The sequence below is a fragment of the Sphaerodactylus townsendi genome, linkage group LG11 (assembly GCF_021028975.2).
Source record: "Sphaerodactylus townsendi isolate TG3544 linkage group LG11, MPM_Stown_v2.3, whole genome shotgun sequence".
Classification (NCBI taxonomy): domain Eukaryota; kingdom Metazoa; phylum Chordata; class Lepidosauria; order Squamata; family Sphaerodactylidae; genus Sphaerodactylus; species Sphaerodactylus townsendi.
Window position 1 is genome coordinate 78,420,181 of NC_059435.1, and position 17,034 is coordinate 78,437,214.

At 59.6% G+C, this 17,034-nt stretch overlaps 1 protein-coding gene across 1 annotated transcript; it reads right to left on the reverse strand.

Moving 5' to 3' along the window:
* Positions 1-3,554: 3,554 nt before the first annotated feature.
* On the reverse strand, positions 3,555-12,620 carry LOC125440671. Its single transcript, XM_048510531.1, has 9 exons — positions 12,530-12,620; positions 11,704-11,856; positions 10,616-10,773; positions 9,736-9,856; positions 9,353-9,475; positions 8,638-8,760; positions 7,507-7,786; positions 5,844-6,700; positions 3,555-4,989 (listed from the first exon to the last, which is right to left on the reverse strand). The coding sequence occupies exons 1-9, from the start codon at positions 12,618-12,620 to the stop codon at positions 3,782-3,784; spliced, it is 3,114 nt and encodes a 1,037-aa protein (XP_048366488.1). The 3' UTR covers positions 3,555-3,781.
* Between the last annotated feature and the right edge of the window lie 4,414 nt (positions 12,621-17,034).

Genomic DNA, 17,034 nt, shown 5'->3' on the forward strand with positions numbered 1-17,034 from the left:
ACCACAACCAACACTGACTGCTGGCCCCAGCTTGGGCTGCCCCCCCTCCCCCCGAAAACCTGAGGTTTGCTCCAGGAACTTTTAAGCCAACCTTTGGGGTTAGATGGGTGCAGCTCTGGAGAAAAACGGGTGCTTCTTGAGCTCCTTTGCAGCTGGCCCTGAAGCCACCGTGGCTCGGCACCAGAGGAGAGGCAGCCCCTGGCTGTTGGGGTGGCAGCTGGCCCTTCCTCACGGCCTCCTCTGGCATAGAAACAACAGCCTTGCCTGGAACCCCCCCCCCCCCATACCTGTTATATAAGAAAACTAAGAGTGAAAGCGTAGCCGGGGGGGGGGGGTTGCGTGCCCAATTCGGGCCCAGTTCCAGGCCATGAGTTCCCCTGTGGATGACGGGGCGCTCTCAGTGCTTTGGTGGCGTCCAACCTGTCAGGACTGTCTTAGGGATTCTGGTCTGGGAGCAGGTGAGGAGGTGTGTCACCTCTACAGAATGATGTGCAGGTAGACAAGACCAGGAGCCCAAGATGTGGCCTGCCCCGTTTCTGGGCGACTGCGGCCTCATCCCCACTGCCTGGCCACCTGCAACAGGGCTGTTCCAGGGGTCTCTCTTACTCTGGTGTGTCCCCTTCCTCATTTTGCCAGTTCCACTGACCACGAGGGGGGAGGGGCCTCTAGTCAGTCAGAGTGGCCCCCGCCCCTCGGTGACCATGGCAACATGACGGAGGTTAACCCTTGCCGCCGTCACTTCTTTTGGCAGGGCGCTGCTGCTAAGCAACCTTGAGGGGCCTTTGGGTGGAGGGCAGGAAGAGACACGGAGGACTCGGAGGCTCTCTTGGGCCTGCCCTTGAAGCGAAGGCAGCTCTCCCAGCCAGCCTCCCACGGGCAGAAGAGGCGGCTGAGGGGCAGCAGGGGGCAGAGAAAGGATGGGGGCAGCCCTGAACATGCTGCAGCGCAGGAGCACAGAAGGCTAAACTGCGTGCAGCTGTCTGGGGCCTCCAGGCAAAGCCTTGTGGATGCCAACTGTCCAAGAGGCTGGGCCTCTTCCCCTTGGAGGGGGGGGGGGTTGGAGCTGGTCCCTTGTTCCTTTCATGCAGGGCCAGAGGTGCAGAACAGAGCAGCCGGCGTCCCCAACCCCAGGGCGGCTTCCTCAAGAGTTTGTACAACCCACTCAGCCCGTATCCTGCTAGGAAAGGCCGGTGGCTGCAGGCTGCTCAGAAACACACTCGGGACAGATGCTTCGGCACACAGGCAGCGCAGTTGAACAGGAACAGGGAGAGGAGCAGTGGTGGCTGGCCGGATCCATACCCCCTGAGCAGACATCTGACTGAACTCTGGCATCCCTGCAGTTGTGGTTTCTGGGGAAAGGGACCATGTATACACCCCCCTCCACCTCGGTGCAGAGCCAGGACAGGCGGGTGGGGCTCAGCGAACATCAGCACCGTGCCAAGGGAGGAATCTGGTCATCCTGTCCAGCTAGGGTGCCCCTCCCTCGCCCCATGGTGCCTGCGGGCTGTGGTCCAGGAGAGCGCTGGGCAGGAGGAAGGAGGGCAGGCTTCCCAGATAGTCGCGACGTTTGCAGGCATGGGTGGGAGCTTAGGGCTTTGCTCCCTCAATCTTTTGTTCCCATCCCTGCCACCCCCAACACACACAGCCTGCTTTTTCTGCCATCGCCTCTGCCTTGCATTCGGCCAGATTTTGCTGCCAGAAAACAAAGCCAGTTGCGCTAGCTATGTGCGTGCGTCAAGCTGCATCCAGCTTTCTGGGGCTTTGATAACCGTTCAGTACCTTTAGGGAAACGATCCCATTCTTGGTGAGGAAGCTGAGCTATTTCAGGACGTGGCAGGTTTTAAATGTCCCTACTGGCTCTGGGTAAAAATTAAGGGGCAGAAAAACAACAGTGATCTCATTGTGGGGGTCTATTACAGACCCCCAAGCCAGACTGAAGAGTTGGTTGATGCCTTCCTGGAGCAGATGTAATAGTAGTCATGGGAGATTTCAATTACCCAGATACTTGCTGGGAGTCAAACTCTGCCAAGACTACCAGGTCCAACAGTTTCCTCACTTGCCTTGCAGACAGTTTCATGGTCCAGAAGGTGGATGAGGCAACAAGGGGACCGGCTATTTCAGATCTGCTCCTAACCAACGATAACCTGATTAATGGGGTGGAAGCGGCAGGGACCTTCGGTGGGGGTGGCCACATTCTCCTGGAGATTTTAGTAAGGCTTTTGACAAGGTGGCCCATGATATTCTTGCAAGTAAGCTGGAAAGATGTGGACTAGACAATGCATCTGTTTTCAGTGGTGGCGAACCTTTGGCACTCCAGATGTTATGGGCTACAATTCCCATCAGCCCCTGCTAGCATGGCCAATTGCTGGTGCAGGGGCTGATGGGAATTGTATTCCATGCTGACAGGGGCTGATGGGAATTGTATTCCATAACATCTGGAGTGCCAAAGGTTTGCCACCACGGCATTAGATGGATTTGTAACTGGTTGGCTGGTTGAACCCAAAGGGTGCTCAGCAGTGGCTCATCCTCATCCTGGAGAGAAGTGACTAGTGGGGTGCCATAGGGTTCCTGGGCCCAGTGCTATTCAATATTTTTATCAACGACTTGGATGATGGAATAGAGGGCATCCTAATCAAATTTGCACGATATCAAATTAGGAGGGGTAGCTAATACCCTGGAGGACAGGGGCGGATTCAAAATGACCAGGACAGATTAGAGAGCTGGGCCAAAACAAACAAAATGGACGTCAATAGAGATAAATGTAAGATTCAACACTTAGGCAGAAAAAATGAAATGCACAGATATAGGATGGGTGACACCTGGCGTTTGACAACGGTGCACGTGAAAGGGATCCGGGAGTCTGAATATGAGTCAGCAGTGTGATATGGCAGCCAAGAAAGCCAATGCAATTCTGGGATGCATCAATAATAGTGTCTAGATTGAGGGGAGTAATTGTACCACTATTCTGCATTGGTCAGACCTCATTTGGAATACTATGTCCAGTTCTGGGCACCACAATTCAAGAAGGACATTGACAAGCTGGAACGGGTCCAGAGGAGGGCGACCAAAATGGTCAAAGGTCTGGAATCCATGCCCTGCGAGGAGAGACTTAGGGAGCTGGGTGTGTTTAGTCTGGAGAAGAGAAGGTTAAGGGATTGACATAATAGTCATGTCTAAACATCTGAAGGGATGTCATGTCAAAGCGGGAGCAAGCTTGTTTTCTGCTGCTCCAGAGACCGGGACCAGGAGTAATGGATTCAAGAGATTCCACCTCAACATTAGGAAGAACTTTTTGACTGCCAGCGCTGTTAGACAGAGGGATACGCTGGCTCGTAGAGTAGTGAAGTCCCCTTCTTTGGAGGTTTTTAAACAGAGTCTGAATGATCACGCGCTGGGAGTGCTTTGTGGATTCCTGCATGACTGGGGGTTGGACTTGATGGCCCTTGGGGTCTCTTCAAACTCTATGATTCTATTCTATGATTCTGTGACTCCTTGGATGAAGGAAAATGTTTATTGAAGAGACTCAGGATTAATGATTACGACCTGAAGCTAAGAAGATTTTATAAAAGGTTTATAAAAGGCCAAACAGTGAAACCGGTAAAAGGGGAACTTTGTGGAGGTGCGGACTGTTCCTTTCCCCTGTGAAGTGAGGCCAGAGAAGGGAGATGTAACCTGAGTAAACCCGTGCCCCCTCCCCCTCCCCTCCTTTTGAGTGAGGTCAGACCTAGGAAGGGGGGGGGTTATAGCACGCACACACATACAGGGTCTCCCCCCCCCCCGTTCACAGCTCCTCATCCTGCCGCCTCTTTTCGAAGAAAGCGCAGAACGCCTCGCGGATGCTGTGTGCCGCCCCAGTCTCTTCCGTGTCCGCAAAGCTGCCGGGGCTCTCGGAGGCTGCGGAGGGCAGGTCCGTGTAGTCCAGGCCCTCCTCCCACCCGTCTTGCATGGCCTCGTTGCGGCTCTCGCAGATGTTGTGCAGGATGCAGCAGGCGACGATCACGAGCGGGACGTTCTTCTCGGCCACGTCCAGGCGCTTGAGGAGGCACCGCCAGCGGCCTTTCAGCCTCTCAAAGGCGTAGGTCACGGCCATGCGGCACTTGCTCAAGACGGCGTTGAAGTGCTGCCTGGGCCCGCTGCTGCCGGCGTTGGGGTAGGGCTTCATCAGCCACGGCCTCAGGGGACAAGCGGGCCCTCCCAGCAGCACAGGGCGGATGGCTACCCCTTCGATCTCCCGGGTGGTCTGAGGACCAAAAGTCCCTTTCTCCATCCGCTCAAAGATGGGGGAGCCCCACGGCAGCCCAGAATCCTGCATCCCGCCGGACCACCCCGTGTACACGTCCATGAACCGGCCAGCGCTGTCCACCAGGGCCTGCAGAACCATAGAGACCAAGCCTTTCCCGTTGATGTAGGCGGAGGCTCCGTGCGGGGAACACAGGATGGGAATGTGGGTCTCGTCCACCACCCCGAGGCAGTTGGGGAAGCCGACCCTTTCGAAGCCTTCCACGACGGCTCGCGCGTCTCCCAGCTGGACGACCTGCCGCAGCAGAACGTCATGAATCGCCTCGCACACCTCCATCACGATGACCGACGCGGTGGACACCCCGACGCCAAACTGGTTGGCGACAGATCTGTAGCTGTCCGAGGTGGCAAGCTTCCAGAGCGTCAGGGCGACGCGCTTGTCCACGGGGATGGCGGCGCGCATGTTGGTGTCCTCGCGCTGGAGCACAGGCCGCAGCTCCTCCACCAGCTCCAGCACCGCTTCCCGGGACATGCGGAAGTGCCGCACCCACGCGCCCTCGTCAGGCTGGCCGGCGAGCAGCTTGTCCCACCAGTCTGTCCTCCGGGTCTTGCTCCATACCGTCCGGTCGTTGGGGCGGTAGCTGGCCCCTAGCAGCAGCCGAGCCATCGCCGCCCGCTGCCTCCTGCGCCTCAAGCGGAGGTCACGCATACGCTTTGCCGAGGAGCTGGGCGCCTTCCCCGGGTGCCAGGCTGAGAGGCAGAAAGCAACCGAAGGGTCAGTCATTCAGCCACCTTTTTCTTTCAACATCCCCTTGCTGTGTGCGTTTCCCCCCGTAATCCGTTCTGCCCTTTTCCCACCTCATTTCTGAATCCAATGACTCTCCTCCCCGCCCAATAATAAACTTTTTTACAAATACATTTTGTGGCTTTACTTGGTAGAATTTACTCCTCTGGGATATTTCTCGACCCTCTGTGCTAGACAGCACGGGAGCTACACAGCTAGTTATAAGGTATTTTCTAGGGTTTCTGTTCTGTCAGCTAGAAGGATATCTTCCCAGCAGTCTAGATGTTCTCAGGGGATTCCTGAGTTGTGATGGCTGGTTACCAGGGTGCTTTCCAGGAAATCCTTGTTCTAAGGGAGTTTCTCTCTCTCTCTCTCTCTCTCTCTCTCTCTCTCTCTCTCTCACAACACACACACACACACCCCCCGCCTCCGGGCACATTCAGGTGTTCCTACTGTCTATCTATGCAGGACAAAAGGCAGCAAGGCAGACCGGCACACCCAGGATCCCCAAAAGCAAACCTCCGAAGGAAGCAAACTTTCCCCCCTCCAACACAGTAAAAATGTGCAAGCAGCGTTGTGATGCGCTGCAGGAAGAAACAAGCAGAGGCTTTTTCTGGAAGGAAATGGACGCATGCGTCAGAGGCCCTGGGAATTCGGTGCAGAGCCCTCGTTCCCAAGGAGGAAGGCCTGGGGGTGCAGAGTGAGGCTGCCCTGGGATCCCCCCTCCTTCTCCCCGCCCTGCCCCACACAAGCCTGAGCACAGCTGATGCCGCTTCTATCAAGGCCCGGCCACGACTCAGGCCTCCTGAGAGCCACTTACTGGGAGTGCTCTCCTGTGCTGCGGTGCTGGCCGGGCACTCGGGAGCCATGGAAGCGAGCTCTTGCCAGAGGCTGCTGGCAGCAGACAGCCCGTTGATGGGAGCCAGCAGCATTTCTTGGTGCTGGAGGCAGCTGGATACAGCAGAGGCATCTGGGTCTGGGAGCGGCAGCGGGAAGTCAGGGAGACCCACGGCCCAGGGGAGTGAGGATTCACTCTTCCTCGGCAGCTGGGAGCTGGGAGCCACCCTCACAGGGGCCGCCACGGGGTCTGGTTTGGGCAGAGGCCCCTTGCAATCTGGAGCGCTCCCCGCCTGGCTGTAATGCTCCTGGCCAGGTCCGGGGCCCTGGCAGCCGTGGAGCCCCAGGGTGCGGATGTAGCGCTCCTGGTCCGGGAGAGGCAGCTGGTGGAAGTCAGAGCTGCGGGAGGGCAGCATGAGGACGAACGGCGGCTCGCCAGGCAGCTGCTCCCTCCGGCTCCTGCCCTTCCGGCCCTTCTGCCTGGCGCGGCTGGCACAGACCTTGGGGATCACCAGTCCCCGGCTGGTCGTCAGGAAGCGGTCCAGGAGGGCGAAGAAGGGCATGGTCTGCCGCGCGCGGTTGGAGTGCAGGTGGCCGTCCTGGATCTCCTTGAAGCCCCTGCGCAGGTCTTTGGCCCGCTGCCGGCACTGCTCCAGGTTGCGCTGGAAGCCCAGCTTCCCCAGATTGTCCGACAGGCGCTTGTACTGCACCTCGTTGCGGTAGTTGTCGTAGAGCGCCGTCTGGACGTGGTCGTCCCCCCAGAGCTCCACAAAGGCTTTGGTCTCAGAGATCGTCCAGTGAGCCGCCCGCTGACGGACCTGGTCCAGGGCTTTCTGGTGGCTGCAGACACAAAAAGGGAGAGCAGGCCGCCCCCGGGCAGTTCAGACCACCTGGCCAGAGGAGCTCTGCTGTGTGTCCTGGGGAAGGGGCGATGGCTACGATGCCTCTTTGCCATGTGATACCAGGGGGTTGGAAGGGCAGCATTCCCCCCCCCCCCGCCTGCCCCTGCTCTATTTTGCAGCCAAGCGAGGGGTGGGGGCTGCAGCCATGGCCTCCTCTGGCACGGACAACCCTCCTCTGTTCATATAGAATTAAACTCCCCTCACACAGAACACACAGAGCAGTTTCCTTCTCAGATTTGTTCCCCAAGCTTGACGAGTGTTACAGCGTGACGTGTGGCCAGTCTGAGAAGCAGGCAAGCGGGACTGAAAGCCACCCCTCTGCCCCATTGCTCGTCTCAAACATCTTTTATTCAGAGGTAGACCTGCCTCTGGCTATGAAGGGTCCAATTACCTTCTATAGACCGACCCACCTGGATTTTCTACCCTGGGTCTACAAGCTAACCCCCGTGTACGCCTGTGGCTTAACCCTAACCCCCCCCCCCCCCCCCATACAACCCCTAAGAACCTAAGCACTAGCCTGCTGGATCAGACCAGAGTCCCTCTAGTCCAGCTCACTGCTACTCGCAGTGGCCCACCAGGTGCCTTTGGGAGCTCACAGGCAGGAGGTGAAAGCAATGGCCTTCTGCAGCTGCTGTTGCTCCCGAGCACCTGGTCTGCGAGTAATGTGCCCTGTCCTTCACCTTCAGACGCTTCTTAAAGACTCCCCGAAATCCCCCATCTGCAGCCCTGCCCCACTCCTCTCACCTGTAGTCCGCACCGTCCGGCTGGCCAAAGGGCAGGGAGCCGTGGAGGAGGGCGTCGGGCTTCTGGTCCACAGCGAGGGGCCTCCTGCAGCTGCAGCTGAGGCACTTGAAGAGCTTCCCGAGGGCCAGCTGCCCACGGATCCGCCCCGCCTCCTGCTCCTCGTAGGCAAAGCTGCTCCGGCAGTCGATGCAGGTGAAGAGCTGCTGCTGCTGCTGCTGCTGCTGCTCTGGCCGGTGAGAGTCCTGGTGGGCGGCCAGGTTTCCGGGTAGGATGCAAAGAACTTACGCCCACGCAGCTCGGTGGCAGGGCAGGCCTGCGCTTGCATGCCAAGAAGAGTGGGCCGCGACTGGAGCCGCGTGGGGAGGACGCAGCACCTCTCTCTCGGGGAAGCTCTGGCCGAAGTCCCGGCAGTCATGGGGGGGTGCCCCCCTGGGGCTCCCCACCTTCTCTTCAGGCTGGATGCAAAACTTCGGGTTTTCTGGGGAAAGGACATGAACAACGGGGCAGTCAGTGGACCCAGGATGGGCCGGAGGGAGAGCTGCGCCTGGACGTGACTTGCCAGGAACCCCCCCCCCCCGCTGTCCCCCCTGGGGCCCTGCAGTCTGCCCCACCCCTTGGTTCCATCCAGGGAATTTCTTTATGCTCCAGCATATGGCAAAGATGGCAGAGGAATCCCAGAGCTCCCAAGCAGTGGCTTTGCCCCAGTGGCCTTGCCAGCCCTTGGGTCTGACAACATGCCCCCCCCCCTGTCCCGACCTCTGATGCCCCATCTGACTGCCCTCCCCCCCCCGGTCATCTGCCCATCTGACACTCCCCAACATCTGTTTTGCCAGCCCTGGTTTTAATACTCTCAGGGGAGGAGTCAGCCTCAAGCAGGGTGCCCCGCCCACACCCCCGAGGCCCCCCCTTCCCTCTCTGCTGGGCTTCCACCGGTGATTCAGAGCTGCAGCCCCACAAGAACAGAAGGGAGGGGGTGGCAGACAGGGGGGGAATCTCTGAGCAGCCTGCCTGCGTTCTCCCACTGCCTGACAGGTTACAGCTGTTGCCGCCTCAAGGAAGAACAGCCTGCGGGTGGGGTGGGGTGGGGGGACTCTGGCATCAGCCTCGCCACAAGCCCCCAGCCTCACTCACCGGGGCAGGGGCCAGCAGGAGACCCCATCCGTGGTCCCTTGGAGTCCGTCTTCTTGCCGGCGGGCTCTGCTGTTCCTGGCTGAGCCCCCGCCTCCTCCGCCCGTGCAGCAGAGTCCCTGGAAACTGTTCCACACAAAGGAGGGGGGGGCTATCAGGGAGGAAGCGAAGCCGGCCCTTGAGCACAACGCATGACACCCCTCCCCCCAAGAAAGCCTCTGTGGTCAAGGCTGGGACTCTGGTGATGCGTATGTAAGAGGAAGGGATTGGGGGGGGGGGGGGTTGGTGGTTGCCAGAGGGCCCCTCCCCCCGGTTGCTGTGACCTGTTTACCCATAAGTTGTCTTAGCCATATCAAGGAACAAGGTGTGGAAATGAAAGGTGGGCTGGCTCCTCTAGGCCAGTGGTGGCGAACCTTTGGCACTCCAGTTGTTGTGGACTACAATTCCCATCAGCCCCTGCCAGCATGGCCAATTGGCCATGCTGGAAGGGGCTGATGGGAATTGTAGTCCATAACATCTGGAGTGCCAAAGGTTTGCCACCACGGCTCTAGGCCAATCGCTGCTGGGTCCACAGAGCAGCCAGCCCACAGGAAGGGACCCCCCCGCCCCTCCCCCAAGTCCAGAGGGGCTGCTCAGGAGGCAGCATTCCAACCGGCCGCCCTCAGCAACTGCCCCTGCGCCTCCCAAGGCGATGCAGGACCACGGAAGCTTCACTTACCACGGCGGTGGGCGAGGTTTTGGGGGGCAGCTTTCCTCTCCCTCCGCAGAAACCTCTTGGAAGGAGGGGCCTCCCCTCGAGCTATCCGGCCCAGGACCTCCGGCTGGTCATCACGCTCGGATACTGTTCAAGGGTGAGAGTGAAGGAAATTCAGCAGAGGGTGGAGAGGGTGCCCGTCCCTCCCCCTAGATTTAGCAGGAAAGAGGGGAAGAAGAGACCCCGCAGGAGCAGCAGAGGGGTCTCTCCCACCAGACGAGGCCAGGGCCAGAGCGGAAGGAGGAAGCAAGTCTTTGCCCTCCTGCTCCCCAAGGAACCGCCCAACCCCGGCCCAAACGCCACCTGGCCCAGCAGGGACCCAGCCAGGACTCTCCCCGCCCCCTCACCTAGGGAGCCCACCAGGGTGTGAGTCTCCTTCATCACATCCCAGTAAAGGGCCTTCTGCCAAGCGGTCAGCTCCGCCCACTCCTCTGGGGAGAAATAGACGGCCACGTCCTCAAACGTCACCTGAAAGACAAGGCATTTCGCATTCGGCACCAGCTGCTTCCGTGGTTACCTGCAACAGCAACAGAAGCCCCCACAGGATTGGTCGCCATTCCAGAGGAGGAAGTTCTGGGCTGACCGTCCTCAGGTGCGATCCCAGCAGGACAGAGTGTGTGTGCGTGTGTGTGTTGGGGGCGGGGGGCTGCTGTGCTTCCTCCCCTCCCACAGGTCCAGCTGTGCTACTGACTGGGGCCCACCCAAGGAAAGAGAAGGCGCCTCTCCCAGCTGACGCCATTCGTAGGCAGCCCACCCAATGAACGCAGGACGTCCACTCCCTGGGGGAGCACCTCCGACAGACCCTCCGCAGAACCCCCAGAAGGGAACTCTGCAGGCCTTCAGGGCCCCTCTTTGCCAGGCTGAGCAGAGCCAGTGGAGGAGGAGGAGGAGGAGGAGGCCCCTCGCCCACAGCCCCTCCCTCATGGACCGGCCTGCAGGTACAATCGGCTGCGCTTTGAGGAACATCAATTAGGGAACAGAAGATATTTGTCCAGAGGAAAAAGGCAGCCTCCACATCTCCAGGAGGATCCCCACCCGCCCCAGCCATCGCTCCTGAGTCACGTGAGCTCCCGGTGGCGTCCCATGTTCGTGCACCTGCTCTGTCAGAACGGATAACAGAGCTTGCAAAGTGGTGCTTGATGCTGGGCAGCAGTCTGGGGCTGCTCTCCTGCCCCCTCTCCAGCACGTGTCTAAGCAGCCCACCCCACCCCCCCATCATCTGCTCACCTGAGCAATTCCAGAGGGGCTTCTGGAGGTCCTCTCCTGCTCCAGGTGCTCCAAGACTCTCTGGTGCCAGCACTGCCAGGTGCACTGGCCCCGCCAGGCTCCGGGGGCCACCGAGCAATCCCACAGAGGACGAGCGGGTCGGCTGGCGCCTTCACAGCCTGGGGGGCAAGCAGCAGCGGCACAAGAGATGTTGCACTGGCCTGGGCACCGCAGAGACACTTCTGTCACACCCCCACCCCCCACCCCCGCAGGGCTTGTGCCAGGGCAGACTCGGCCCCACTCTGCTGGCCGCCCTCTGGCTCCTGCTCCGTGCCTCCTGCTCCAAGCAGGCTGCCAAACGAAGGGGAGTCTTATCTGCTAGGGCGGCTGGCCAAGTGTGGGCGTGCACGCTCTCTCTCTCTCTCCCAGATGTGGCAGGCCTCTCCCCGAGAGTGCCAGATGCTGCACAAGATACAGGGCGGGACCCATCCCTGCCTCCAATGCTCAGTGCGCAAAAAGAAGCCAGCGGGTGAGCAGAGGGCGGCACAGCAGGCGCAAGAGAGCAGGCTGGAGCAGAGGGCAGAGGCAGCCGGCGGGCACCGGGGGCAGAAGCCCCGCCAAAGGAAGGCAGGCTGGGCCAGCCAGCAACAGCAGATCCTGCCTGGAGGGGCTGCGTGCCAAGGGGAGCCCATTGCATTCTGGGTCCAGAGCACTTCCCGCACATGACCGCCCTGCAATCCCACGTCGGCCTCCCTGTCAGCAAGCCGGTCCGGTCTCTGGCCTGAGGCTCCCCAGGGAGTTTGGGAGGGAGGCCGGAGTAGAACAACAGGGGGGGGGGGGCTGCTGGACGGCGCTTGGCCCTCTTGCCCACTCCGAGCATCGTGAGCCAGCAGCACAGAGCCTGCTCACTCTTTCCCTCCCTGCCAACAGCGGGGAGTGGGCTTCAGGAAGCACCCCCCCTTGCAGGAACCCACGGCTGCCCCCACCAGCCTTGCTCCCTCCTGCCTCTTCTGTGGGCCACATGGCGGGTCCACATCCAACCAGATTCCTGACCCCTCCCCCTACCCAAACAATGGTCACTCTGGGGCCTCCATTCAGCCTCTCTGTACCTGGGCTGCCGGCAGCCTCCTTGGCTGGCACATCTGGCAGCAGGATACCTTCCACATCTGCTTCTGTCTCCCAGATGTCTCTGTCCGCCTCCATTTCGCGGGCCCACTCTAGGCCGTCCTCTTTCTCCAGATCAGCTGTGGTGAACGCACAGACTGGGAGGGGGAGAGAAAACACCAGACTTGCCAAGACGCTCAGCCTGTGCCCGTCCCACGCTCGAGTGTGCCACGGACTTCCTCTCCAGAAGACATCAAGCCCCTCCCCGCCCCAACCTCTCTGAGCCCAGATGACATGACTTGGACTTGCAGCCAACAGCTTTGGGGGTCGCTCTGCAAGCTCAAAGATGCTCCCTTCGCCTCAAGGGGCAGGTGCTGGAACTACCCTGTGGAGCCCTCCTCTGCCCTGCCCTGGAGCCCAGTTTGCAGGCAATGTCCCTCCCCCCCCCCCCGCAAGCCCCGAGGGCAGGACAGCGGCAGCCCAGGGCCAAAGGCACAAGAATGCAAAGTAGGGCCCCTTCCCGGCAGGCTCAGTTGTCGCCACACCAGGCCCCTGGCATTCTGCACAAACTCTATTCCCCCTCACTGTCTCAGCCACCCTGTCCACCAGCCAGACCAGCCAGACAGGCCTTGCCCAAATCCAGCCCAGCCCAGCCCCACAGGGTCTGGAAAGCTGGCAGGATCGGGGCAGCTGCTGCCCTCTGTGAGGGGTACTTGTGCCCTGCCGCCGCGCTCAGGCTGAGTTTGAAGCTCACCAACGCTGCAGTTAGGTGCCTCTCTCAGAGAGACGCTGAGCCACGGCCTGCAGGGGGTGGTGGGCTTCCCCACTGACCTCCGGCAGAACCTGCTCTCTTGAAATCTCTGAAAGAAGACCGAGCAGGTTCCCTCTCTCTCTTTCTGTGAGCTCTGTGATCACCAGACATTCTTCATTAAACTCCTGGAGCAGCAGAGGCCGGCCAGCAGCTACTAGCCCCCAGGAGTCAAGAGATGCGCCTTCTCCAGAGGGAGCCAATCTCCAGAGCCCCGTGCTCGGAGGCAGCGCTGGGAGCTCCCTTGGCCTGGGCCCTGTGGGGTTGGCCCCCTGAAAGGCTGGACACAGAGACCTCTGTTCTTCCAAGAGCAGCTTCCCACCCGCCCAGGAGGTCCCCCAAGCCCAAAGGCCACCTCCCTCCTGGGGGAAGCCAGGCCTGCCCCAGACACCTCCAGCACATAGGAAAGGGGGCCCTGCCTCTCCCCCTGCCCAAACGGTGGCTTGCCACTCCAGCCCCAGAAGCAGGGCGGGAGCGCTGCCCCTCCCCAACATCTGGCAAGCCCCCTTTCCTGGCAAACAAGCCCAACCCGCCCGTGCGGCTGGAGGGAGGGGGGCGCTGCAGAGGGACGCCTCCCCACCCACCTGGCTCCTGAAGGTGTGACTTCGCCTCCGGCACCCTGACTCACCTCTGCAGCAGAGAGAGGCCCGCATGGGCTTGGGGGGAGGGGGGAGCAAAAGGAAGAGAAAATCAAGGAACCCCCCCCCCCAAACTCACTACTGCATTCAAAACTGATTTTGAGGAGGGGGGAGACATGCTTTCCTCTTCCATACAATCTTCCCAGAAAACTGTGACCGGCCCCTCCCTCAGGGATCGGCCTGGGAGTGAGGGGGAGGGGCTGGACTAGCAGCAGGAGGAGGAGTTGCCAGCCAGATGCCCCCCACCCACCCCCCCAGTTGGGACAGGGACTTCCTGGGCACGTGGCGGATGGGGGAGCCTGTTGTTTGCTGAAAAGGGACCTCTTCCAAGGTTTCAGTTCAGACCTAAAAAGGGAAATATTGTGATCTTCTCTCTCTCCCTTCGAAGGTTTTCCCAGCCTGTTCTTAGGAACCTTAACACCCCCCCCCCCCAAAAAAAATACCACGAAGCAGCCGTTGCCAGGGCACTTGCCCCTGAGTTTGTATGCACAGATTTGGGCTGGAATCGCCAAAAAGCTCTCCTGTGCCGGAGCGCTCCAGTTCTGGCCCGGCTGCCACAAACGCTGCTTCTGCCGAATGCTGAGCTGGTGGGAAGCCCGGTCTGCAGTTTATTGTCGAAGGCTTTCCCGGCCGGAGTCACTGGGGTGTTGTGGGTTTTCTGGGTTGTATGGCCGTGTTCCAGTAGTATTCTCTCTCCTGACGTTTCGCCTGCAGGCGAGAATGCCGCTGGAACACAGCCATGCAACCCGAAAAACCCACAACACCCTAGGTCTGTAGTTGTGCAGCGATGGGCCTGCGTGTGGGAACCAGCCTGGAGCTGCACTGCGGGATGCCGTCAAACTTTCCCAGGCCCGTCCCCACACCCTTATTGTCCCCCAAGAACACCCCCCAGATGGCACCCGGGACTCCCCTCCCTGCCCAAGGCCCCATTTCCTCTTCACCTGCCTTTGGGGACATGCCAGATCGCCCCCCCCCCTTCTGCTTGCCTCACCTGTTACTGGCTCCATCTCTCCATCCCAGCAGCCTTGGTGGGCCCCCCTCCTGCCTGCCTGCCTGCCTGCCTGCCTGCCTGCGTGACCGAACTCCTTCCCGGCGTTCCCACGGCAGAGGGCGAGGTCACACACGGCAGCACCACGCTCCGCTCCACGGCTGTGTGAAACTGCAGGTGAGTCACCCAGACTTTGTCGGCAGCCACACCAGGCAAGTGTTCCAAAACAGGAGCCACGTGGGAGAGGCGGCGGCGTGGGGCTGACTCAGCCGCCGAAACAATAAGGCAAGGTGTGAATTCTGCCCGAGTTTCTTTTGGCCTCCAGGAAGATTCCCCCTGCAGCGTTTTCCAAGCAGTTTTACCATTTTAAGAACCTGACTCTGTGTGTGTGTGTCTAATCATGCCCTGGAGCATGTGCAGAGCCCCTCAGCCAGCTTGCTTCTGCCTGGGATTGGGGAGAGGGGCTCCCAGGGTGGGTACTGGTGCTGCTGCCAGGCGTAACACAACACACTTGGCTGCAAGTCTCCCCAGGAACTGGGCAACTGCCCTGCGGAGGACTTCAGCATTTGACGCGGAGGCCCAAGAGCGCAACTACTGATTTCTTGGTCCAGCACAGGATGAACGCCCCGACAGCGCACATCCAGCTCCCAGAGATGGGGGAAGCTTTAGGGGAACCAGAGAAACCTCACACAAGGTGGCCCTGGGCTGCGAGGGCTGCCCCCTGTCCCCTGAGCAGCAGGTACCTTCGTGTGGCTGGCCCCCCTAGCAGGACAAAGCCACCATCCCCCCACTGCCGCCCCACACACATCCACAGAGGGAGCTCTCCTTGTAAACCCATGGCTGCCACGGGGCCACCCCCCATGGCTTTTTTCAGAATTATTTTTTTTAAAATCCGTAATAGCTGCAACCCTTTGGCCTTGCAAGATTACAACAATCTATTAAAACAACACACCAACTTCACAGGTTTCCCCCCTTCTTTTTTTAAAAAAGTAGGTTTCCAGCCCTTTCGGTTGCAGAGTTATAAAGAAAAATGTGCAACCAGCCCCTCCCCCCTTGCAACTCTGCAGTGAACAGGGGTTTTTTTAAATGAAAGCTTGTCATAAGTACTTTTGGGCAACATATTACAGCATCCGAGCTACTATCCCCAGAAAAAACCATCTGTGGGGAGTAAGGCGGGGGAAGCAGTTGTCATGGGGACAGGGGCACATACAGTGGGGCCAGCGTGGCCACAGCCCCCTTCCCATTTGCACAGCTTCCAAAGATCCTCTGATTGTGACCTTTCCAGACAGAGTGTACCAAACCAGCCAGTAGTGGAAGAGAAGGAGGCAGGAGACACAGAAGATGACTCTGATGCTCCTGGACACGGGAAGCTGAGGCAAGCAGGCCCTCCTGCTCTGCCTTTTGTGGAACCGGCTCCTCCTCTGCCCCCAGCACGGCCGAGGCCTGCCTTTGCCCCAGAGAGGCTTTCCTGAAATCTTCCTCTGGCCTGATTCTGCCTCTCCCCCCAAGAGGGAAACATGGTGGAGCCAGGGGCCTCACACCAGGAAACCAGTGGTGGACCAACTCCACAGAAAACCAGGTCCCGATCCCTTCGCAGCTCCGATGCTGGCTGGGTGATCCACGGCCAGCTGACTTTCCAAGCACAGGGGACCCGCCAAGGCTGCCCGGAGCTTCTGGGAGGGTCAAAAACTTGAACAACAACACTGAGGCGGTTCTGCATCTCCAAAGCAGACAGACGGTCCCTCGCCCACCGCCTGGCTTTCCCCCTCTGCGGGCTTCAGGCGGAGAGAATCCAAACTTGAGAGATTTGGTGTTTCCCCTGAAAAGCCATTCTGCACAAAGGCCCGCTGCCCATCTCTTTGAACGGGGAGAGGGCTCCCTCCCCCTGTGAGGCCTCCACAGACAGTCCTAGAACATGCCCCTGACCTGACACAGAATCCCTGACACCGAGAAATTCTTTTCTGCTGACAGTTGGATCACTGTCCAGTTTCTGGTGGACCACCCAGTGCTTGCCAGGATCCTACAAGATCGGATTCTGGGAGGCGCTCCCATTCTGTGGCCAGGTGGTGAAGGGGTGGAGCTGCCTCCCTTTGGCTCTCTCGCAGACCCCAAAGGAAGACTTGTGGGGAAATAGCACGGAAAGAGGGCACACGGGCAGTTCTTTGGCCCCAAGGGGGAGGGGTGGATTGGGCGGCCCCTGAGATTCCAGGTAGCTTCACAAGAAAGGTGCAGCCTTTATCCCTGGGGGGGGCGGGGGGGGGGCGCTTTTCCTTTTAGTTTCTTTTCTGTCCTGTCACCTCCTTGCTGCACAAATTGGAGTTCTGTGAGGACTCAAACCCATCTTTTTAGTGAAAATGGAAGAACCAGGAGGCGAAGGACTCCTGATTGAAAGGGCTCACGGCTGTGCCCAGGCATTGGTGCCAATGTTGGGCATTGCAGGAAGGTGTACGTTCTCTCCAGGGCTAGGCCTCAGCAGAGCTGGGCTCCTGCCACAGAGGCACGCTGTGCAAGACGGATGTGAGCCAGCGGGCCCTGATCCTGGGCTTGGCCCTTCTCCCCTTGGGATGGTGGCCCCAGAGAGGAGGTGGCTGTCAGATCTATCTGACGTTTGCACAGCCTTGAAAAAAGCTGACTCAGCTCCATGTGCATTGAGAAGCTGACAAGAACCTGTCACCTGATTGGTGGACGTTTGAATACAGAGTGTAGCCTACTGTGTGTACTTGTGACACTCATTTGTTGGCTAAGCGCTTTGTCAGAGAACCGCAAAATAATGAAGCCCGTCTTGTGGAAGAGACCTCCGTTGCCGTGTGCTGTCCTGGGGCCCTGCTTTGCTGACACAACCAACTGCTCTGCTCTTGAGAGGCATTTCTGCTGCTGGCCCCCATGTGACATCTGCAAAACA